The 25,743-nt window shown below is 36.4% G+C and overlaps 1 protein-coding gene across 1 annotated transcript in view; it reads left to right on the top strand.

Annotated features, from left to right (window-relative positions):
• LOC145672410 (cytochrome P450 4C1-like) overlaps positions 1-25,743 on the top strand; it is a 123,145-nt gene that overhangs the window by 83,665 nt on the left and 13,737 nt on the right. The window contains exons 13-18 of the mRNA XM_081741564.1: positions 5,000-5,093; positions 6,221-6,406; positions 8,367-8,436; positions 13,985-14,111; positions 16,010-16,079; positions 18,051-18,160. Coding sequence (XP_081597690.1) covers positions 5,000-5,093; positions 6,221-6,406; positions 8,367-8,436; positions 13,985-14,111; positions 16,010-16,079; positions 18,051-18,160 — 657 coding nt within the window. The remainder of the gene's footprint in view (positions 1-4,999; positions 5,094-6,220; positions 6,407-8,366; positions 8,437-13,984; positions 14,112-16,009; positions 16,080-18,050; positions 18,161-25,743) is intronic.

The raw sequence follows: 25,743 nt of genomic DNA, 5'->3' as shown, positions 1-25,743 counted from the left end.
TATTCTAAGGAAGGAAATAAACTACTGTATAGTACTGAAGTTAATTTGATGGAGTTTAATTGTATAGGCAGTACTGAGGCCATATGAGAAAGTCTTTTGCTGAAAGTGAAATATGGGTTACTATTAGAATTTTATCCCAGATATGATATACCCACTGATTGAAACTGGAACATACGCATGGAAGGCATCAGCGCTAGCAAATTAGCTCTGAAGAAGTACACCATACTATAATTCTAAGTCAAGAATGAGGCCAAAAATAAGAAGCAGAAACGACAGACTTTACAATAATAATACTTTTACAATTTTAATTTCACCTATTTATTTCGAGACTTTCGAGACGAGACCGAGACGAGACCGAGATTTGGCCCTCGAGACCGAGACCGAGATCGAGACAAGCATTTGTTGACCGAGACGAGACCGAGACCGAGACGGCGATTTTTGACTCGAGACGAGACCGAGACCGAGACAGCTATTTTTAAACCGAGACGAGACCGAGACTGTACAAAGTCTCGTCTCGTCTCGTCTCGATACCATCCCTATGCTCCGTACAGTACAATGTTCCACACGAAGCATTTTATGAGACGTGTTCTCAACTCTTTGTTCGAGGTCCCACAAAATAGATTTTTTTTCCCTCTTAAAGGCTTCTTTCGGCAATCCTATCCTAGCATTTATTTCACGTTCGCACTTCATATCATCACTAACAATACTACCCAGCTATTGAAAACTAGTCACCTGTTCTTTTCTCTCTCCTCTTATTTCTATATTTGTTACCAACCACTTGGTCCTAATCATCATGACTTTTGTCTTTCTCACATCTATTTTCATCCTATATTCTTCACAACTTTTCCTCAAGTTTTCTACTGTTTTATTGATTTTCTAGAAAAAAGAAAGAAACGCAGGAAAGAAAGAAACTATCGTATAATGACGCTCAGCCTGAGCGGTACTTACTTGCTTTTTTATTAATATGATAAATGGTAAAGGTATGTATCACACAACAAAAAGTTTCGAAACCGACTATAAAACAAGAATTGATTAGAAAAATGATAAGGACATCGGATAAAATGTAGGAATTGTTTGTGATGGTAACATGAGAAATGCAAAGAAGCTTTTTCATACTAAGCGTCCAAGACTTGCATTTCTGACGAAACTTTTGTTTATTTGTACCTATATATACAGGATTATTAATAAATATGAGTGCGAAACGTATGATTTTTGTATTGGACAAAAAATGGTATTGATTTATTGTTAGAAAGGTTGTCATTACCTTCGCAGTAGGACAATCACACTCAACGTATATTAGGGCCCGCGGTTGCTCAGTGGTAGAGCGTTCACCTATGGTGCTTGGGGTCCCGGGTTCGATCCCAGCCCCCGCCAAGTGAACCTGGTGGTGGACAAGCACCGTGTGTGTGGGTTTTTTCGGGGTTCTCCCGTTTCCTCCCACTTTTTTCATTCCACCATTTCATTCATCTCTCATCACCACCGTTTCCTTTAGCCTAACCGGCACAAGCGTGGGACGTAAAACTCAAAGATCTCATTTCATTTTCAACCGTATATTGTTGCTTTTTCACTTTTGTAGGAATAGTTAACGGACTGACTGACAGCGGAATAGTAATACAGACAGTGGACAAAGTAATACACAAGTGTACGCTAACGCTTTGCTCTTTGCAGTGCACCTTTTCGTTTTGTATCATTTCATACAGCTTTTGAAATATTTTGCAAGTTCTCTGAGGTAATCGTAATGGTTTATGCTAAGAATGATGATTTTTGGAAAAATAGTTTTCCGATTTTCCGTTCTCAACTTTTCCATTTCCTCTTCTCTGAAAAAAAAATCCATTTTCTGCTTTTCTGGAAATTTTTTTTCCGTTTCCCGCTTTTAACAAATAAAAAATATTTTTCACTTTCCGGAAATTTTTAGCTTTCGGTTTTTCCGCAAAATTTTCCAGTTTCCGCTTTCCAGGTTATCGTGTTCCGGACATTTTCCGTTTCACTTTCTTTATGTGCTGCCTTTTTTAAAATCGCTTGTTCGCTATGTCTTCTAGTTTTGGTGCACTTTCGTTGTTTTACTTTTTTTCAAGTGTGCTCTCGGAAGGCAGCTTCACGAATCGTGCCGAATTCTTCCGATGCATCACACGTGAAAAAAAAAAAAAAAACAGTTCTATGATTGGTGCAGAACCTACGTTTCACAAGTCATCGCTGTCACTATACTTGTATCTTTCACTGTTTTTACTGTATGGCGATTGAGATCGAAAATGCCAGATGTTTACTACTTATGGTTGGTGGGTATAACAGGGGTAACTAAGGACATGAAATTTATTGCTGAGAAACTAAATTGCTATCAGAAAAGTATTTCTGCTTTGATATTTGTAGATAAACACACAGATAGAGATAGCGTTCTATAAAATTTTCCATCATTACGCATAGCATAGTTTCTAAAGCTAGGTTGACGTGGTGCAAGAATGATAGCTGTCATTAGGAAATCTTGCAATCCCATTTCCTGAAAGCACTGTTCTTTCTTCTCCCCTCCCATGCAGCACTGCACTCTAGTGGACAAATAGTGAACCTCCTCATTAAAAACGTGTATTTTGGTGCGGTTCCCCTCTCCGTCCAGAAGAATCTGTCGTTTCGGAAGCGGCGAAACTGATGTCAGTGGGAGGGCGATAGCAGGTGGCAAGCAAGACAACGCAGAAAGTAGCACATGGTTTGATTCTTTGCAAGATGAAAAGATTGTTGCATGTCCCTTTCAACATTATAGGCTATATTTATATGGAGAAATATGGTAGGATTGCAAGATTTTTGTTAATGACAGTTACAAGATTCTTGCAGCGTGGAAACTTAGCTTAAAGTCTTAAAAAAATTTTCGGTCCAAAATACGAAGTTTATTTATGTTTATAACTGTTTATTTCCAGATTTCTTTAACAAGATCCAAGAGGTTTGCAGAAAATTTCCAAAGTTACTTCGAATCAGATTGGTTCAAGTCCATGTCGTTGCAGTATTAGAGTCAAAGGATATCGAAGCAAGTATACGTATTTATTGTTAATTTGAAATATTGTATTAAGAAACAATGGTGAAATTTTACTTTGAACCTTTTAAGGAAATCTTAATTTGAAAACATGGAGCTCAATCCCCATGTTTTCACCCAGATTGAAAAATATCAAGAAACAGTATTAAAATTTCTTTGCACAAAGTGGTATTCAGTAAATAAAAAAAGTGGTATTCACAAGGAACGGAAGATTTAAGGTGCTAATATATCTCGAGAATCGTAAGTTCTAGAGAGATTATATTGGTGTTGATCAATATCTTAAAGGATGGTGAATAATTTGGTGCCAAACAGTAACCGGTGGCCACTGGTTTAGCCAGTGGCCACCAGTTAATATTGGTACCAAAATATTTACCATCCTCTTAAGTATTGATTATCATGAATATCATCTCTCTACAACCTACTATTACCGAGATATTATCGAAAAAATAGTTCTGATTTCGGGAGAATTAAGGAGCCATATCTAGGTAATTATAAGTCATAGAGAGATCATATTGGTGTTGATCAATACCTAAGAGGATGGCGAATATTTTGATACCAAATAGTAACGGGTGACCACTGTCCAACTGGCCAGCGTTCCCTAGATATTGGCCGAATTTCGGGAGATTTAAGGAGCCATATATCGGAAATCGTAAGTCATTGAGAGAGAATATTTTGCGATTTTTTTGCGAGAAACAGAAGAAGGTGCGGATAAAAAGATTTACTTTTAGATGTATGAACAATCACAGTTATCCTTCCTGCTCCATCTTTCCATTCTTTTTAAATTCGTTCTTGCAATGCTCTTGGAGCATTCTCAACTGTTTTCTCTTAAAATATAGGTGGAAGTATTTTTAAATTACTTATCGTATTTTTGGATGCAGAATAATACCCGTTCAATGCTACATAAACGTAGTGGCTTATAGTATTGACCCTCCCAAATCTTGAACCTCTCCCCACAAAAGGTTCTGGTTGTGCGCCTGGTACAGATCACTATGAAAGATAAACCCCCTCCCCGACAGTCAGTACAATGCATTTCCCGCCCTATGATCTCGTCTCCAACAAAAATACATTACAGAATCACCCTATCAGTGTCGGCTTTTCCGAATAAATGCTTCTACTGGGCTCAAACGAATACCATCTGGAGAGTAATTATCTCACAATAAAATCCCCAAAAAAGTTAATTTTTTGAATGTGATTGTTCCATATTGAACTAGCTGAACCTGCGCTCTCTACACAGCGCATCATTCACATATGAGCATGAATCTCGTTGTCATTCCTCACAACATCTGTACATGTCCCTTTACAAACACAAGTGAAAGAAGTCTTGATAGAAATCGGCAACGGGTACCATAAAGGGAAGATATTTTACGATTATTTTGAGAATTGCAAGATTTGCGCCCACTTTCGGTTGTAGTTTCTAGTTCATTTATGGTCAATATTTTCTTTCTTCTCGCATGCAGTATGTAGTAAGCAAATACATTACATACACAATTAATTATAATGTCAGTGATGTATGGTATTCATTAGGCAAAACACTTCAAACAATAAAGATTCATCTTAAACTGGGGAAATGGTTATCCTTCGTTTTTCATTACCATTTGGCCATTATAAAAAAAAAAAAAAAACGCTTGAGATATAGCCTATATACAACCCCCTGTATAAAAATATGTGGTGTTGGAATTGTATAACCTGTAGAATATGATGTTTTATTTATTTTTTTAAAAAAATCAACACTTCCAGTGTACCCCTAAAAAATGTAATAAAGAAATGACGGTCATGTTTTTTTTTAAATATTCAACTAGAACTAGACAATATAAGCAAAATTTGGAATCGACCAGCAGAAACGGCACGTTTCCTAGTACTTGTGGCTTTCGAGATTTCATTGTCGAAAGAATTGAAGACAAACATATAAATCTAGCATTTTGATATATAGATACTGAAGACACAGGTTCTTAATCATGTTTTTCCTTTATCTAATTTCAGAGTGTCTTAAGCAGCATAAAATACATCGAGAAGAGTAAATATTACATCGTTGCGTTGAAAGACTGGATGGGCAGCGGATTGCTTACCAGTGGAGGTATGAAAATGAATATTGTATTACCAAAAACTTATTATTCATTCTGTTAAGCCAATTATACATGGTCATAATTTTCCATCAAATATTGTATCAAACTTATCTTTGATAGACATTTGGTCAAATAAGTTAGCTAAAACTTTTACGCGTACTATAAATGATTAAATACAAAACTTAATTTTGTTCCTCATTTGTTTACATTTCTTCATTCAATTGTTACATTTGTTGCTAGGCATAGAGCGCAATGCGGTACTCGCTTGTGGCAGTTGTTTAGAAGTAAGCTGTTTTAACCGAAAATCTTAAAATAAACGAGCAATTGGAAATGTGAACCGTACATGTGAAATGTCAACGCTCACCAACCTGCGATCTCTGGCCTTGCCAGAATAACTTGAGCTACAATATTTTCCAAGCCTGCTTTGTGCTTGTATTTACTGTAATATTCTTTAACTTTACAGTTATATAAAATAGGATGCTGCTTGTAGGCATCAATAAGCATTTCAATTGCTTCCCGTTTCCACGTTTAGCTCCACCGCACAGTGGTTTTCGTTTGTTTTCGTTGATGCAACGGTGGATAGGAACAGAACATGTTTTATATTAGAACAGTTGTATCAAACGTTGTAACAAAGTCAAAAGTTGCATACAACTTGGTATCGTACACGTTCAATTACCACCTTGCTCAAATATTTGATACAATATTTCATGATATGTAACCGACTTTAGTTTCCCAAAACGTTCTCTCAAATTTTGATCTTACAACGAAGAAGGCAATAGCATCCGTGACAACGCCAGGCTCAATTTCTGGGGAATTGAGGGGTCAACTACTTTTCTTTTAACTGGAAAGAGAATTTTATATCACTTGGGTTACATTACAATTAAAAATAATATAATTCAATATAGTCTATTGTTTTGAGTAGATAAATAAATATACTATAAAGAATCGTTTTCTTTTTCTAGTAGGTAAAATCAAATTCAAGTATTGAATTAATGTAAAACTTTCTCATATTTCCTAAATGTCGAAAAAGCAAATAGGCACAAATGTTAGTTGTAAGTATTTCGAGGTGAGTGTTGTGTTTAATAAAGATGAGAATCATTTTTGAATATACTAATAAGCTAATTTCATTTATTTTCAGGGTCAAAATGGCACAAACATCGAAAATTACTTACACCAGCATTTCATTTCAAAATATTGGAGCAATTTGTCCCAACATTCCACGAGAACGCTCAAATTTTAGTTGAAAAACTCCAGGAGCAAATAAATTCACCGAAAATTAATATTCTTCACTATATTTCACTTTACGCTCTGGATGTCATTTGTGGTAATTTAGTTTTTCTTTACTTTTTTTCAATAGTTTTAAATATCAAACAATTATTTGATTACTTATTTAAATATTTAAAATGAGAAAATTCTTATTCTAGTAAAATGAATTATTGAAGTCGTTATTCAAATGTCAAACAATTATATTTAGCAATTGTTTGAAAGTATTTTTTTTTTTTAAAAAAAGCTATTTGAACAGTTATCCAAATATCAAAATTATTCAATAGTCATTTAACAGGTTGACTGCCAAGGTGATTTGAGGCTACTGGTCCCAGGAGGCCATAAATTTCATCTTACCTTTGGCTCGATTATTTATAGTTATATCACATTTTTGTCACGATCTTTTGTTTCTCCCGAAAATATACCAATGGGCGCCGAGCACCATATGTGATTCTCATTGTCTCACAGTAATTTGTGACAATGAGCATCATATATGATGCTCAAGAACCTGGATAAGTTAGTAATTTGTGATATCAAGCATGAGCATCATATATGGTGCTCATGGCCCCAGAGAAAAATAAGGTGAGCAACACATATGATGCTCATGGCATTCAACTAGAATTGTTGAAGACGTTTTTCAGATATCAAGCAATTGTTCAAGTAACTGTTCTAAAAATAGCAAACAATTATTTAAGTACTCATTTAAATATCAAACAATTGTCCAAATGGTTATTCAAATATGAGGCTAATTTCGAATAGTTATGCAAATATCAAAGAACCTGTCGAGTATTTACTTCAATAAATAATGAATATTAGTATTAAAACTGAATGTCGTAGTAATATAATCAGTGGTCGAAGTGAGGCGATATACGGTGGTATTCCATACCGCCTCTGGTTTTACTGTGATAAAGGCATACCACCTCTGTTTTTTCAATGATCAAGACATACCGTCACTGGACAGTGGATGCTAAGTATCTTTAATAAATCCATTTTTATACACAGTAATTATTATATAGAAATAATTTCTAAGTTGACAACATGACATTTTTGTTATTTTCCCTATCTTTTGTTTTTAAAATAAGGTGTCATCAAAGAAGTTCATCTAATTTATATTTTGATGTGTCATATTGAATTCTTTCTCTCTTATGCATGTATGTGTGTGTGTCTTCTTGCCTTAACGCATGTAAATATCGTGTTTTGAGGACGGGCGAATTCAGGTGTTGTCTACTGTGGAGGTGGATCTTCAGGTGACTGAAATACCCCTCAGTCGAGTAGGGGGTCCGAGAGTTTTTCCACAGGAAATTGTTATTATAAAATCTCGGTTTTTGAACATTTACGTTTATATTTCTCTGTAATACAACATAAGGGGATATTTTTTAAAAATCAGGAAGTTGTTGGCGGTGCACCAAGGTTTCTTCATTCACCCCCACCCCCCAACCCCCGTAACTTCAGAGAAGCTCATCAATGGTTTTTAGTCATGTAAATTGAAATGCAATCTTTTAGGCAACATACCCTCATTGTATTTCAACATTTAGATAGCCGGTATGTCGAGTCAAAATCTTAATAAAGCATACCGCCTCTGCTTTTTTTTCCACTTCGAACACTGAATATAATAAACAGTGTCAAATTATGATTGCCGTCTGTTACCAAATATTTTAAAACTACTATTCAGAGTATTAAGTTAAAATACCATACTATTTTATTATTATTATTATTTTACTAGTGAATTTTTGAATGTGTACGATGTACAACCGTACACTTCCTCTGAGTTTTAAAGAAAATTTGATTTTGCAGAATTTCATAATAGTAAAAGAAAACGTATACATTTTAAAAGTTTGAAAATAAATTCTTATTTGAATACACAGGGACTAACGCAGTATTTCAGAATGCAAGCAGAAGACACCATATATTTATTATTATTATTATTATTATTATTATTATTATTATTATTATTATTATTATTATTATTATTATTATTATTATTATTATTATTATTTTTATTATTATTAATTTTCTTACAGAAACTGCGATGGGGACCAAAGTAAATGCTCAAATAAGCACTACTTCGAAATATATCAATGCTATTACGACGTAAGTAACAAAATTAACTACTAAAACTTTTAAGTTCATTGTAATAACTTACAATTCTCCACAAATGCCCCAAATCTTGAATGCGTGGAACATTCATTAGCTTTGAATAACTATAATCATTTAGAAATTTTAATCCATGATTAAGCGAAATTTAGGGATTTTATTAATTTTGATAAAATAGAAAAATTAAATTGTAATTTTGAGACTCATTCACACTTATTGTAATATGATCATATAATATTTATATTATTTATAAAATTTAAATGATGAAGAGTCCTTTACAAAATTTAATCTATCTATATGCTCCTTATATAAGGTACATCGTAACTCTAATGATTTTAGAACTTGTTTTTTTTTTTAAAAAAAAAAAAAATGGGCTACACTCAATGTTGCCACACTTGGTACAATTGTACCAAATTCAGCCCTTTTTGTCATTCATCGGCCCGTTGGTACCACGCTGACATTTTCAGCCCTTTTTGTGAAAAAGTTGGTACAATTCTACCCAATTCAGCACCATAGATACTGTTGTGAGTAAAAATTCTTAATAATGTGTTGTGATGTCTTTCACGAAAGGTTCTAGGGCGCTGGACCGGTTTTACATTTTTTAATAAATGTCAGTTTACTTACTTTATATTCTTCTTACAGTCTATTATCCTCCATAGGTCGTGAAATAGGCGAGAATAAGGTGCAATAATTTATATTTTAATACTTTATTATAACGTACTGTTTACACACGAACTCGGAGATGATTGATTTGTTCCTCCTTTTATATATTTTTCATATATGGCCATAATACCGTTTTGGTTTACTGATCATTTTGAAATAGAGTTGCTTACGGTATCCTTACAATACGTACCGAAGATAATAACTGTTTTTCCTGTTAATTTGCGGCCGCTGTTATACTTCCTACGTGCGAGAAAAGTGTTATCTACTTCCACGGTTTCGGGGTTCTCCTATTTGTATGTTTTTAAAAAGTAATTTTTAAAAAGAGCACTTTCTTGATTTGATTTCTTGGAAGAGGTGATAGTGTTCTAGAACTTTACCTCTTTTAGTTTCATGTTATAGAGCCATGTATTACACTGGCATAAAATAACGAATTCAGCCCTTTTTGTTTCAATTTGGTACTATTTTTCAGCCCACTTCAGAGCTAGGACTGTGGCAACACTGGCTACACTACACTTATATTGCTAGTGCTACTTTCTGCCAGCTTTAAGGCTTTTTAGTTACATTAGGTCGTGCAATTTTGTTTTTTTTTTTTAAAAATCAGATTAGTATGTGATATTTTATTAGGTCATTGTCTCCATCGCCTCTGGCAGTCACTTTTGGAATTAAACTTTTTGATTACTGTCATGTGTCATTTCGTGACGAAAGCTTCAATTAGGAGCTAGTATCAAAACCGTTCTGGTCAACTGGAATTGACGTTTGAATCAACCATGTTGAATTTTGAACTAACTACTAAATTAACTACTTCTAACTACATCTAATAATATCAATGAAATTATTAGATGAGTTTCCTACTGTAGATATACGGTATATGAATTCTACATGCATCTTACATTAGAAATCAATAGAGTTGGAATAACTGGCAAAAAAACAAAACAAAACAAAACAAAATGTAAAGTCAAATAAACTATCAAAGTGTCAGACCAATTCGATTAGATATATTTTATTTTTTTCTTTGGTAATATCTATTAAGGTTTTTATATCTTAAGGTGCAGATTTAGGTTCCACTCGCCTAACTAGTGTTATTAGGCCCAAAAGATAATTATTTTGTATTGTATATGCTGGAGTTGATTGTTATACTTGTTAGAAAGTTATTTTTCAATCTGAAGAATTTATATACTGTAGTTACACCAAAGAGTATGGTTACACTTCCTAAAGAAAAGTATTTCTCATTTAACCTGTCGTGAAAGTTTGACATATTTTACAGCGTTCTTATAAGAATTATGACCTATGTTTAGCAGAAGTGGTCCAGCTCTTTTCTCTACAAAATGTTACAATTTTGGTAATTTCTGTTCATATTCGGTTAGTTTAGGGTAAGGTTGGTTTAAGTTAGGTTAGGCTAGTTTAGGTTACGTTAGGTTAGTTTAGTTTATGTTATATTAGTGTAGGAGTCCCGTATAATTTCCCACCCCCCCAAAAAAAAGATAGAATTTCGCTTATTTCTACTAATATTACGTTAGTTTAGGTTAGTTCAGGTTAGCTTACGTTAGTTTATGTTAGGTTAGGTTAGATTTCGTTACGTTATGTTACGTCTAACTACTTGCATCACTCATTTCTCCTGTAAATTTTGTGTTTCTTACGTGCTTCTGGACCCCTTGTACAAAAACATACCCCAGAATTATTACTCACATTCTTGTCTTTGAATATTTGGATAACTTTACATCTCTTCTCAATATGTACATTTTAGCCGGTAGTTTAGGATTTAAAATTTAGATTTCTGGGCTTTTGGTATCTATGCCCATTCAGAATGGTCTGTCACACATTGAGAGATGACACACAGACCTCGGCGAACATACTATCCGGGAAAAGGGAAGGAAGGAAGCGGCATGGGTCCTATAAGGTAGGTACCACACCGGCATTTGCCTGGTGTGTATGAGTAAAACCCAGGAAAACTTCATTCAGTATTTCTAACCTGAAAAAGCTTTTGATACTTTTTCGGCATAGTGCCCCCATCGGGAATCTTAGCCAGTGACGTAACACTAAAATTTTTGGTAGGTATACGCTCAATTGCTTTAAAGAATATAGGGGTACACCTGCCCCAGCACATAATCGTTCTTTTGTTAATTTAAGGACAGTAGACACTGGACTATAAAAAACATTAGATAGGTGTACGCCACATGATCTCATATAAGCTGTAATGCATCCATTGTAATCAACATTTTCCGAGGATCTTCCTATCTCACTTAAGATTGGGAGAAAGGAGGGACGTATTTGATCATCCTTGGGCGATGACACTGGTACAACTAGTTAATGGAAACAACCTAGATTACAACCTGAAGAGTACAACTAATTGTGGTTATATAATAATGGACATCCGATAATATTTCCATTCATCTATTGGGGGTTAATTACCCTATTCAGCACTGAGTTTAGACAACTCAAGTAACAGAGTCTGTATGAAATCCTTTCAAGTTAACAACCAGAAGCTTTGAAGTTCGCACTCCAGCTGTGATGGCATGAAGATGATACAACTTTATAATTACCATAAATTTCGCAATTCTCTTCGAAACTCGTGTTGTACAATGACAAATATGCAAATTTTTGTGCAGGGGTGTCACTGCGAAAGTTCAGTTTACTCCATATAACTTGATGCTTTAAAATGATATACACAAATTTCTTACTTGCTAAATACAGCTAGATAGGGTTCCATATTGAACCGAAGCCAAGTCCGAAGACCACCAGCACATGTGTACGCAATTGTAAACAAAATTCAAAAGCGGAGATTGATTTGGCTAAGGTTCCGCTGATGACGACCCCTAATGACAACCACATGATCCTGTTTACAACGTTGCATTACTAATTAATTATTGTAATTTTAAAGTGCCTTATCCAGAATTACTCGTTTCATTTTCCTCCTTAACTCGTAGTTGTTATTCAGAAATATGACTTATTTTCATGTTTTCCTGCCTTGTTTTTTACTAAATACGCATACATTTATATTGTATTACTGCTCAAAGTGGTACGTATTACTGACTGGTACAGAGAGAATGTACCATTGAATACACCTTAAAGTTTCACAAGAGCTTGGTGTGCATATAGAAGTGCGAAGTATACAAAATGTAACTCATCTAGAACTAGGCATAATCATCAGCATGATCAAGACTCGCCATCTTCCCGGTACATGATGAATTCCACACCACAGGTTTGGAGTTGAAGAACTCATGTAAGGCACTTTTCGCAGCCTCCACATAAGCAAAAGTCTTCCCAGTGAAAGAGGTTTGCAAAGGGCGAAAAAAGTGTATGTCTGTAGAGGTCAAGTCAGGGGAATAGGACGGCTGGGATAAAACCGCCGAAACAAAGTATATTAATTTTTGATTATTATCGCAGCAATGTATGGCTTCCCATTATCATGTTCGATTATAACCTGTTGGTGATTGGCAAGGCCTGGTTGATTTGACCACAATGATTCCTGCAGTCTGGGCAGCTGTTGACAGTAGAAGGCCACATTAATGTTTGATTAGGTTCCAGGACTTTCCAATGAATTATATCTTGAACATCTGTCGCACTCTCAACAAGATCTTCATGGGATGAAGTTCTTGTTTGGAAGTCGATGATAACAGTTCAGAAACGCAGTCCTGGAACGCTTCACGTTCCGGTACATGACGCACTTCACATCTCCTGTGACAAACGTGTCAAGAAGGGGTCATTTTTGTACCAAGAAAGCTAGGGAACGCATGTCGTGACTCAACCCTCTTTTGTTGAATTCCATTCAGCTGGTATGGAACCCAATGATCGAACTTTGTGATGAAACAGCGCTACAAGCCTTGTTTTTACTCTTGTCCTGTATACCTGGAAGGTTTTCACGAATTATTTTGCAGTTGGATTCGAACTGACTGTTATAGCTATGTCTAAGTTCTCTTCGGAAAACACAAATGGACCACCAAACAGGTAGTTGATGGTGACAGCTTCTGTCGCCGCCCCTGAATTTTTGAAACCAGTGACGACTTTTTTTCGTCAATTGTACCCTGACCAGTGACCATAGACTTGCCTAATGTTGTGGGAGACCAAACCACACTACTGTCCTTATCGCACTCAAACAGTAAACAGTGTCTGATTGGTGTCCATTTGATACGTACAACACTCTCTCCAGTTACGAGCCATGTACGCACTCACTGCCAGCTGCTGCTATAATGTTTTCTGGTAGCATAACCACCGATTCCTTCTCTTGGAGCGCTGGCCACAATACCTTTTACCAGCTACCTATCACGAATGGGTAGAACTTCGGCATGTACCCAACATATTAATCTGAACACTCTTTAGTATATCTGTTTTGTTCAAAAATTCATTTCACAATTTATATATGCAAGAAATATGAGAAATTTATAATGATTTTTATGATCTTTCTTATCAAACGTTGAATTATAAATAATTGGAAAGAGAAAATACTTTGTACAGTTGAATTACATTGAAATTTGATTTTTAAGTGAAACAGTGTTGGTGTACAGTGCACAGTGTGCACTAATATACAGTGTACAGGTGCAAGATTAAAAAGAATTTAAACCTAGCTTTCGATTACAGTAAAAATATGTCAATTTTAAGTAACGAATACAACTAATGGTCAACTTAATATTTAAGTCTGTAAATTTAGTCCGTTGGCTCCTAGATTCGTGCAATGTATTTCAAACCTGGGTGACGTTCGGAAATCTTGCGAGTGGCAACCTTAAGAAGACTGCATTAAAATTGGCAGGAAGTTGACAGCAGCGGTATCTGTCCTAGCGTTGCCAGACAACCCAAAAGACGGTATTTTAAGATTATATGATTCACTGTTGTATTCTGTATTTACAGTATATTGATCATAGTCTTGTTTCTTTTTTCTTTTATTTAGAATGCACGATATCATATTTCATCGCTTAGTTTCACCATACCTCCATATTAATCCTATTTTTAAGATGTTTCCCATAGGAAGACTTCAGAATAGGTGTCTTAAGATAATTCATGGCTTCACCAAAGAGGTAAGTTCCTTACAACGTTATCATAGTATTTTACCTCTTTCACTTCGTATACATCGACAACATGTGCATGCATAGTTTTTTAACGCCCTACCCTAGCCATCTGTTTTGTCACAAGGAAGCAGCTATGCGAAGTTACACCACTATGCGAAGTTACACCACCCGAGTGTGACGTATTATCAAGATGGAACAAAGTAATCCGGGTCTTCTAACCAAGGATGTTATAAAATAGAGGATCTGCCCATACAACAAAATCGTGAAGCCATACGTCACAGCTTCGCCACACCTACTCTGCCCACTCCGCGCCACTAAGATCGCAATGTCTCGAGCCAACAATCATGGCGGAAGCGAGAGCAGCCAATCAGACGTGCCGCTTTACACGATGCTCGGTTGTGTTTTTGGCTTCATTCAGTTCATATTGTGAATATACGTAGGAGCACATCCTCTATTTTATAACATCCTTGCTTCTAACCCTCTTTGCTCGCTGACGCTTGCTCAGCTGTGTTTCCTAACGTAAGTAAATTACTTTTTATGAATTATATATTACGTACAAGTGCTAAAGAGTATTATTTTCTTTTATCTTATTTTAATGATAAAAGTGTTATGAAAATGTAAAAAAAAAAAAAAAAAAAAAAGAAAAACTGTCCTTGGGCAGGGTTTGAACCCAAAAACGATTTTTATTACTAGCTCGAAAGCTAGCATGCTCGGCAACGGGAACCGACAGCAGTTCGCTTTTGATTTCTGCTATATGTTTGCTACGTGGCGAGAAACGGATAACTTCAACCAATCAGAAGTCTCTATTTAGCTCTTATGGCTAGGATCAAGAGTAATTAAAATATATGCCTTTTGCATTGCTATCTGCTGCTAACCTGTTTCGCTTGACGCAAGATTTAGACCATTTTTCTGTATATATAGCAAATAGTCGTGTATGATAAGCTTATTGCTAGATATTAGTCACATTTGTATCAGCTAACCATGATTGAACGTACAATGTAAGTTGAGGAGGTACAGAAACAATTCTGTTAAAATTTAGTTCAGTAATTTCTGTAGCTTTGATTTGATTTAATTTTGATTTTAACATCCCTTTCCAGCGACGAAGCTATATGAGACGGTACGTACTGATTAACGTGGAATCCAAACCACATGAGCTCCCGTCGGGAATCAAACCCGGGTCTCTCAAGCCAAATGTGCATACGCTAACCGCTTAGCCACGAAGGAGCTCTTCTATAGCTTTCGATTAGATAATTACACATATAAGATTTCCTAGCCTAGGCTAAATTTAAAAAGATTCTCTTTTTATTATTTTAAAATTTGATAAAGTGCAGTTTAAAAGCCGTTTACCTTATTGGACGAAGCTAACGCATATTACATGTATCTTTCTTCTCATGATATATCAATTTAGTTTGCTCTTCAGGGTATCTCAATTTGCATCAAGGAAATAAATAGTAGTATTTTAAAATGCTCTTCAGTAACGTATATTCAAAACTAAACTAACATTTTAATATAATCATTTTCATTCAAAACTGTAGCATGTAAATTTTCAATTTAAGTTAGAGTGGCTGTAATGTTCTCCTAACAGTGCAAATAATAGTCTATTAACAACAAATTTAAAAGAAGAATTTTGTACTGTACTATTGATATTTACTTCTTGTTTCTTCATGAGTTTTTATTTTCTATTCCTATGTAATCTTTAATTATTGTTTTTAGTCACAGCTCTAATTGTATGGGCATTTGTTCGATAGTTTCATTTCTCCTGCTTTCAAATTTTCTCTAGATCTGACTTTAGAATTTAGTTCTTTTCTTCCACATTTCTAGCTTTGGTGTTTTCTGTATATTAAAACTAGAAACATTTTTCATATTATTATTATTTTACATTTTAAACTTTCGTTCTTTATCCCCAGGTTATTCAGCAACGTAAGGAATATCTTAAGACTATTAAGATGGAGGATAATTTACCTGAAGAACAAAGAAGTAAGTACATATCAGTAGCATTGTGACACTTTTTTCTTTTCTTTTCAGGAGGCTTAAATGTCAGAACGTCAGTCACAAGCTTCGCAACTGAAATCAAGAAAGTTGACTTCTGTAATGAACGTTGTAAATACAAATCAGTGGATTTTTTATTGTTTATTTATTTACAAAACAACTCATCATAAGTTAAAGTTAAAAGTCAAGGCGGTTAAAAACAATATAATCATTAAATATTTTAACATCGTACTGCAAGTTGCTAGGTTTCCATGGGGATATGACACCATGTATTCCTGTTGGCATCCTACAACGAGCCCACAAGTTGCCGTCTCGGAGTGGGTAGGAGTGTTACATTGAAGGGTGTACACAGTTCCTTAACACCTACAGAAACATGAGAATGTCACACTATGGTTCATACACACCAAGAACTCTAATCCATGTTAACAGAACCACCACCAAACAATATAGCTGCCAGAATGCATGTATTACAGTACGCACAATGTAAGAAGGATCCATAGTTTTTGCTGTTGGTGCCACACACGCATGCGCCCGTCCGAGTGCTGTATCGCAAATCGTGATTCATCGGGACAACACACCGTTCTCCAATTATCAGCAGTTCAATTAGCATGCTGCTGTGCCTAAGAGCGATGAAGTCAGTGGTGACAAGTCGTGAGGAGTGAGTGACGATTGTGTCATCTGCTGTGGAACTTCATGCTTTCCAGCGTACGCTGTATAGTTGCGTGAGATATGGGTGTTGTGCATCCACTAATGTATTAGTCACGTAATTTCTGGACACTGGTGGTTTATTTGGCTGTCAGAAGGCGTTTGTTGTTTGTTGACGCGACTGCCGATGCCGTACTGTCTTTTGGATGCCGTTATCGCATTTTCTTTTACACTTTCACTACACTGGAACAAGAGCATCCGACAAGTATTACTGTCTGGGTTATAGACGCATCTGTTACTCGTACACTAGCAGTCATGTCCTTTTGGAATGTGGATAAATCCTGCCCACCTTAGAGGTCTGCACGTATTCGGGCCGAGCCCACGGGCCGGATTCGGGCCTCAAAGCATACATCGCTTCGGGTCGTCAAGTTTTAAATATACATCTATATTTCTCGGACTTTTCGGGCCTAACTTTGTCATAATACTGTACAACGATATTTATCGGACCATTCTTTCTGAAGAACTTTTAAACCACAACTGCAAAATTAAACCTCTAATTGCTGTAAACAAAAATATAATTTTGTGTTAATTATTAACTTTCTGTAATTAGGGCTCATGTGATCATTACATGAGCTCGGGCCTACATGCTCGGGTCAGACTCGGGTCGGGCCTCACATTGTAAATTCACTGCCCGTGCAGACCTCTAGCCCACCTCCCATGCTATCTGCCAACATGTAGCCTCGACTGTGTTCTTTCTCTGACTGTTCTTCAGCAGTTTTCAGTATCGCACAGAAAATCGTAATCTCTCTACACAATAGCGTAGTTAAAGTGAGTACTGTTGAGCGAGGACTTATAAGTAATTCTTGTTTCTCGTATGTTTTCTAATTTGTATTTTACATCCATTGCAACTTACACCAAGTAACTGTTCATATCATGTTTTATTTATGATAAATCACGGTTCGAAATTGCAGTATTTTCTATTGGTATGATGACACTGATGGAATGGTGGAGCTTTTAGGTCTTCCCTTTACAAATTTCAGGAAACTATACAGACTTTAAAACCTTTACAAAACCATTCACATCTTCAAACTTCAATTAATAAAAAATCTCAAATTACCGTCTTTAATGCAGTAAAATTTTTATTGGTAGTTAAAGGAAAGCAAGAATGCATGACGTTAATTTTCAGGTCTCTAGCTTTCAAAGACTTCCTCCATTTCTCTATTTTCCTATCAATTTCTTCCCTAATGGTATTGCATAGTACAATATCATTGGTTTGTAAATAATTGAAATCCTATCTGTATTTTATGTTTCCAGCAAAGCGCAAGAGATTGGCCTTCTTAGATCTTCTGATAGAGACATCACAAGATGGAGTTGTCCTCACAGACGAAGAAATCAAAGAAGAGGTGGATACTTTCATGTTTGAGGTAAATTTCAATCTGAACGCTGATATTCTAGCTTTGGAATTAGATATAACTTAAATACGTAGAAACAAAATCTGACAAATGGAAATAACAAATATCTGTGTTACAGTTTCGGTAACATATCGCTGCCTTCATCAAACACATTTCTTCTTAAACAGAAAATAAAGAAGAGCTAAAGAGTTTAAGAAGAAGGAAAGACACCGTAATACAAGAAACAGACAAAGGAGAAGCACCGGTTGCCTTATTAAGGTAGATCAAATTACAGACGGGATTCAGTTTTTATCTCACAACCATTTCTTATTATAAAAGTTTATGATATAAAATAATATAACACAGAATCACTGATACAAAATCCACTAAGTAGTTAGGGTACATAGGGTCCCAAGGTCCGGGCAGTAAAGGGAAGGATTCTCACAAAGCTTGAGGCAAGCTGAATGGAAGCAAGTTAGAATTCTCAGTGCTCCAGACAAGCAAAACGAAATTGGAGTCCAGCAAGCTAGGTGGGAAAGGAAACCACAAAGCTCCACTCAAGCTAGCAGCTTGCGGTTAGGATTCTCTCAGAGCACCACGCAAGCTAGCTGGTTAAAGTTAGGATTGTCTCAGAGCACCACACAAGCTAGCTGGTTACGGTTAGGATTCTCTCAGAGCTCCACGCAAGCTAGCTGGTTACGGTTAGGATTCTCTCAGAGCTCCACGAAAGCTAGCTGGTTACGGTTAGGATTCTATCAGAGCTCCACGAAAGCTAGCTGGTTACGGTTAGGATTCTCTCAGAGCTCTACGCAAGCTGGCTGGTTACGGTTACAATTCTCTTAGAGTTCCATGCAAACTTAGAGAGGGGGTTGAGTTCGTACAAAACTTCTGGGAAGCTGAGTGGGCAGGAGGCCTCAGAGCTCCAGGCAAGCTAAGAGAGGGGAGTTGATCAGCAGAAACTGATGTCCACTCAGCTTTAACCTTTTCGGGATCCTATGGTACAATTTGTACCATATGCACTTTTCATGGTACATTGCGTTATTTCTCTTCTATTTGAGCTTTTTCGTCCGTTTTTTTTTTTGTTTTCCAAGTTCAGAGGTCTTGCAGAAGACATTACGTATGGTTTCAGACCGTCCTGCGTCCAGACATAGGAGCTGATGACGTCATAAGTCAAAAATTTCTTTTCTCATTTTCTAAGCGTATGTTCAATATTTTTTGGCGGGCTTATTTTTCTACGTAGAAGATTGAAATTTTGCACAAACATTCAGTCCACGGAGTAGTATGTACCAGATTTTTTGTTCCGATGTCAGTGCTATAACAGGGGGGAACCAGAGGGACAAAGGGGTAAAAATAGGGATTTTTACCCCAAAAATCCCGTTTTTCGTCATTTTCCCGCCTTAAATCCATGATAGAACCACGTGAGTCATACCGTCTGAAAGGCAGTTCCATTCTGAAGAGAACGACGGTCGAATTATTATCCTAGGATAATTAGGGATGTCTCAGGGAATTTTTATCCAAATATACTTCTGTATAGGGTAAAAGTGGGGCATGGTAGGGATTTTTTCTGGCGGGCCTATTTTTTCACGTAGAAGATTGAAATTTTGCACAAACATTCAGTCCACCGAGTACTATTTACCAGATTTTTTGTTCCGATGTCAGTGCTAAAACAGGGGGGAACCAGAGGGGCAAAGGGGTAAAAATAGGGATTTTTTACCCCAAAAATCCCGTTTTTCGTCATTTTCCCGCCTTACATACATGATAGGACCACGTGAGTCATACCGTCTGAAAGGCAGTTCCATTCTGAAGAGAACGACGGTCGAATTATTATTCTAGGACAGCGCTGTCCAACGTTTTCACCTTATCGGGCGCAACTGGCTCTTGTTTTCCGACATGCGGGCGCCTTTCGAAAAAATACAAAACTACTATAGAAATAAGCCTACTGCTACTAGTACAACAACTACTACTTATTATTTATTTGTTATTATCATCATCACTATTATTATTATTATTATTTTGAAAATTGATACATACCTAGTGAGAAGACTGACACTGCACGTTTGCTGCCAGTTGAAGGAAATCTGGTGTGTAGCTGGAACAGGCTGCTCTTATTGCGTCATCCAGGTGAGAGGGTGTCAGGGAGGTTCGGTACTTATTTTTGATCATGTTCATGGCAGAAAATGCGACTTCGCAAAGATAAGTTGAGCCAAAGCAGGAATAAATTTTTTTAGCAACACTGCTCAGAAGGGGGTATTTTACTCTGTCCGTTAGAATCCATATATTAGTACAAGTTGCATAGGAAGATTTCAAAACTATATCTTCTTGAATAGTTAGGATGTCAAGTTCTAAATCTTCAAGATTATAATTTCCAAACACTTCACATATCCTACTACCAAGATCAATAACATCAACAGAGACAAATGGATTATTGATGAACAGAACCACTGGTTCAAGTGCTACAAACTGGGCAAATCTGTTCCGAAACTCAAGAATAAGAATTTCCAAATGCTTTGAAAATTTTGAAAGACTACAACCAACACAATTTACCTTTTCCACCATAGATTTGAAGTTTGGAAAGTGAGAAAGGGAATTCCTGTTTAAGTGAGCAATCCACAGCTTCATTTTCTTTTGAAAAGCATTAACTGTACTTATCATGGCTGAAATGTTATGGTCTTTCCCTTCCAATTCTAGATTTAACTCATTTAATTTGAAAGTGATATCTGCCAAAAAAGCTAAATCTAGCAACCATGATGTTTCATCGAGATCATGACAATACTGACCCTTAGATGACTTAAGAAAGTCCCTGATTTCATCCAAAAGACAACAGAATCGTTCCAGTGTCTTGCCCCTACTCAGCCACCTGACGTCTGCATGAAGAAGGACGTCACCATGCTCAGCATCTGATAAATTCAAAATACTTTTGAATAATCGATGACGAGTGGAAGATGACCTCATGTAATTTACTACACGAGTTACTATTTTCATGACATGGTCGAATTTTAAAACTTTTGCACATAAAGCTTCCTGATGAATGATACAGTGGTAAGACAGAAATGTTGGAAATGATTCATCCTTAGCACAAAGAGCAAGAAACCCGTTATTCCTACCAGTCATAGAAGGTGCCCCATCCGTTGTTATTGCGACAAGTTTAGAAAGAGGCAAATTGCTATCCTTAGCAAACTTTTGAAAGGTGTTAAATATATCTTCCCCCCTAGTATGCCCATGAAGTGGCAGCAATTTGAGAAATTCCTCTTTCATTGTGAAATCATCAAAAATCATTCTAGTAAATACGCACAACTCAGCAGTGTCGGACATATCAGTACTTTCATCTAACTGGAGCGAAAAAACATCACACGATTGCAAGTCCTGGTGCAAATGATTTTGCAGATTATTCGAAATGTTCCACCCTTCTAGCAACAGTTTGGTGAGACAACTGGAGTGCACTGATGGAAGACACGATTGTATGTTTATCTCTGTGTCCATCGAACAGGGATTCAGCGGCACTAATCATTGCTTCTTTCACTACTTCACCATCACTAAAAGGCTTTTTCTCTTTAGCTAACACATAACACACTTTGAAAGAGGCAATTGTTACGTTAGTAGCTTGTTGAACAGGCCTTTGAAACACATTTTGTTGCAGCGTTAATTTAGATTTTAGGTTTCTCACTTTGTGTTTCCTGAGTTCAGAATTTATAGGAAATTCAGTATCGAAGTTTTTGTGATTCGTCGCGAAATGCCTCTCTACATTACTTTTCTTAGGAATAGACACACTTCCATTGCACAATAAGCACACCGGTTTTCCTCTGTATTCAACAAAAAAATATTGTTCCTCCCATTCACAGTTAAAACTATACGTTCTTTGTCTCTTGGCCATGGCAGAAAAAAGGACTGAATAAAAGGAGTCACGGGTACAGTTGCAACTTTTCGCAACACACACGAGTTCACACAAAGAGTATTCCCCAAGAGAGAGCGAGTCTATCCTCACAATGGAAATTTTTCAAGGCGCGATATGACAAAAGACGATCGGGTAAAGACAGACAGCGCCGCCAGCAGCAGGCAGCGATTGCCATAGCGTAGCGGTAGCCTTATCCAAGTGTAAAGTAACAAATGTTCAAATTAACTGTTGTGAAACTATTTCTTCGATTTTGTTGAATGCTTTATCCCAGAGATCAGAACAGCCAGAAGTGCAAGTTACTATTTTCGAAATGAAATAACAGAAATAAAAGAAAATCTAATTTTGAAAACAAGAAATTTTGCGTATTTTGAGTTCGATTTCAGAGGGCGCCAGGAAAATGCTTGGCGGGCGCCATGGCGCCCGCGGGCACCGCGTTGGACAGGGCTGTTCTAGGGTAATTAGGGCCGTCTCAGTGAATTTTTATCCAAATATACTTCTGTATAGGGTAAAAGTGGGGCATGGTAGGGAAATTTTTTCTGGCGGGCCTATTTTTTCACGTAGAAGATTGAAATTTTGCACAAACATTCAGTCCACCGAGTAGTATTTACCAGAAGTTTTTTTTTCGATTTCTGCGTAAAAACTGGGGGGTCCAGAGGGGCAAAAGTTGAAAAAAGGGAAAATTTGCCCCAAAAAATCCCTTTTTTCAGGAATTTCCCGCCTTAGATACATGATGGAGACACGTGAATGGTACCGCCTGAAAGACAGTTCTATTTTGAAGAGAATGATTGGCGGATTATAGTCCTAGGGTAATTAGGGATGTCTCAGGATTTTTTCCCCTGAGATCATAGTGTTTTATGGTTCTTTGGGGCATTGTGGGAATTTTTGATACAAATTCTCCCGCCCTTACTATTCAAGATAGAAACTTGAAATTTGGCACACACATTCAGTATACAAAGTACTATTTACCAGATTTTTTTTGATTTCTACGATCACACAGGGGGGTTCCAGGGGGGGCCAAAGTTCGAGAAAAAATTTTTCCCTCCGAAATTTTCACTTTGACATTTTTTCCCGCTTCTGGTATATGGTATGAGCATGCAAGTGATACCATTCGAAAGCCAGCTCTATTCTGAAGAGAATGAGATATGAACCATGATCCTAGGATAAATAGTGACGATACAGTAGCTGTTTGACTGAAAGTCTAAAAAATAGCCCAAAAAGCTAGGATCCGGAAAGGGTTAAGGCGATGCATAGAATTTTATACCCTCTTCTGAACGATGGTGGCGCTTATGTTCTACTTCTATCACATGACCAATTAGTGAGGAGGATTCCTGTCGTCTACTTCATGTAGCAACTTGTAGTAGAAGAACACGTGGTTTTATTTATAAATAAAAGGGACATGCTGGTGTTTACAAACCTAAACTACGATTAGGATATGACAATTTGAAGTGAAATTAGAAGAGTTGCGATAGCTAAAACGGAACAGGAATATTAAGGGAAGAAGTGATAGAAAAGATAATAGAAAATAGAAAGAGACAAGATTTTATGAAGTGAATGAACGAGAAAGGAGAATTCCAAACATAGATAACATATCTGATGCAGTCAATGATATGTTGCTGAAAGTGTAACACATATTTATAACAGTAAGTATTTACTTTGGTTAGATTCTAATTTTATTAAACTTTCAATCATTCAATTGTATATTTTAAACAAACATTATGTGCGTATTTGCTTGATGCTTCTTTCAGTTGTATTCTGAAATTAAATTTTGCAATTAAGTAGTCCTACCTAGATGGTGACTGCCATGAGACGAAAGTGAAATCAATCGAAGCTTACGAGAAATCCATGAACTGTTTATCAAGCAAATACATCCTGCCAATTGCTACGGCGTCAAGTGATTATATTGATTATATCGACTTAGTGATATCGACTTAGTTATATCGACCTTTTTTAACCATGTTGATAATAGGTTCGAATGAGAAGTGCTAAGTTTAAGGAATATAAAAGTTCAGTATGTCTGTTGAAAGAAATGTTATATTTGAAAAATAATAGCAATGACTACGTGTTTTTATATAGGACTAAATATCATATAAAAAGATAGACTATTTAGATATATAATCATTAGCATAATGAACGACCTTCACACGGGAAGAATACAGTTTATGAAAAATATTTGATATATATAATACACACAAGTTCAATTTCACTGGATCTTAAAACGCTAACACCCGTTTACCTTCTTAAAGGCCACAGTTCATAAACAACCACAGTTAGACTAGGGTACAAGGGGATTTTTTTTAAATATAAACTTTCAAGTTCATACGGGCAATAATTTTGGAGTTCTGGAGAACAGCAAAAAACTTTTTATGAATCCTCTTCGGCCCCTTTAGGAGTAGCATTTCACAAAATTTTGTCATATTTGCGGTTTAAAGTACAAGATTGCTCCTACGAAATTTCAAAATTCTAGGAATTTCAAAATTTCTGGTCATTTCGAAAATCTGGAGAATGACAAAAAAATCTTTACGGTTCCCATTTTTCCCGTAAAGGTTATATTTCGTAAAACTTTGTATTATCATCAATCTGGAATGCCTATTCAAAATTTCAAGATTATACGTTTACTAGTTTCCGAGATCCGGGAAACGGCAAATCGAAAGTCCAGTTACGTTTCAAGATAATCAATAGTTCTAAAATAGTTTCACTGTGCTCTCCCCTCTAAGAGCTTCTCAATTTTTTACCGAAGTCTGTTAGAATGCAGCGTAGTTTTTGCGATGGCAAACACAGGAAGGTATCGACCAAGTCGAAGCAGTCACATAATGTTAAGAGGAAACACGGCGAAATGCGGTCTAATATAATTTCTACGCTTCAAAAGATTATTCACTTTTGTAGTAACTATAAAACATAATTAAGGGTATTTACAGGGTGTCCATAATCTCTTGGGTCAAATTTATGTAGGTCCAATATATGTATTTTGAGATAGGAAACCGAAGGTTGAAAAGCGCCACGCCATCTTGAAGTTACAGCAATTTGTGGGAACAAGTACCACGTTTCAATAACAAGTCGATGTAACCCTTTATTGTGCATAACACTACAGCGAGTCATACACGAAGGACCTTCCTTCCTTCGTTATGTACTGCCCGAACTATTGGCGACTGTACCTTTAGATGTCCGCGCGAGAATGTAGGTGCAACATGAGGATACACCTGCCCACTTCGATGTGGATGTTCGCCATTATTTGGGTATAATATTCCCTCATCGTTGAATTGAAATAGCAGGTCCTATCCGGTGGCCAACGCGCTTCCAAGATCTCAAGCCTCTCGATTTTTTTTTCTTTGAGGACATATCAAGACCTTGGTGTATGAATCGCCAGTAGAATCCGAGGAGGGCTTGCTTGCAAGATTCCTAGCTGCCTGTTTAATTGTGCAAGAGACGCCGGGGATATTTGAGTGAGTGAGGCAAAATTTCCTTGAGCGTTGGGCTACGTGCGTCGAGGAGGTTGATGGTCGTCACTTTGTGCAGTTACTGTTTTTCTTTTCTTTCTTTCTTTCTTTTTTCTTTTTTCTTTCTTTCTTTCTTTTTTCTTTTTTCTTTCTTTCTTTCTTTCTTTCTTTCTTTCCTTTTCTTTTTTCTTCTTTTTTTGGTACAGTGCAGCAGTAGATTTTTTGTACTAAGTGTTACGCACAATAAAGCAGGTTATATCGACTTCATAAACACATTTGTTTTTAAATGT

Source organism: Thermobia domestica, chromosome 16 (genome assembly GCF_964235325.1).
Source record: "Thermobia domestica chromosome 16, izTheDome1.hap1.1, whole genome shotgun sequence".
Taxonomy (NCBI): domain Eukaryota; kingdom Metazoa; phylum Arthropoda; class Insecta; order Zygentoma; family Lepismatidae; genus Thermobia; species Thermobia domestica.
The sequence above is the reverse complement of the archived record's forward strand: the minus strand, read 5'-3'. Positions and strand labels throughout refer to the sequence as shown.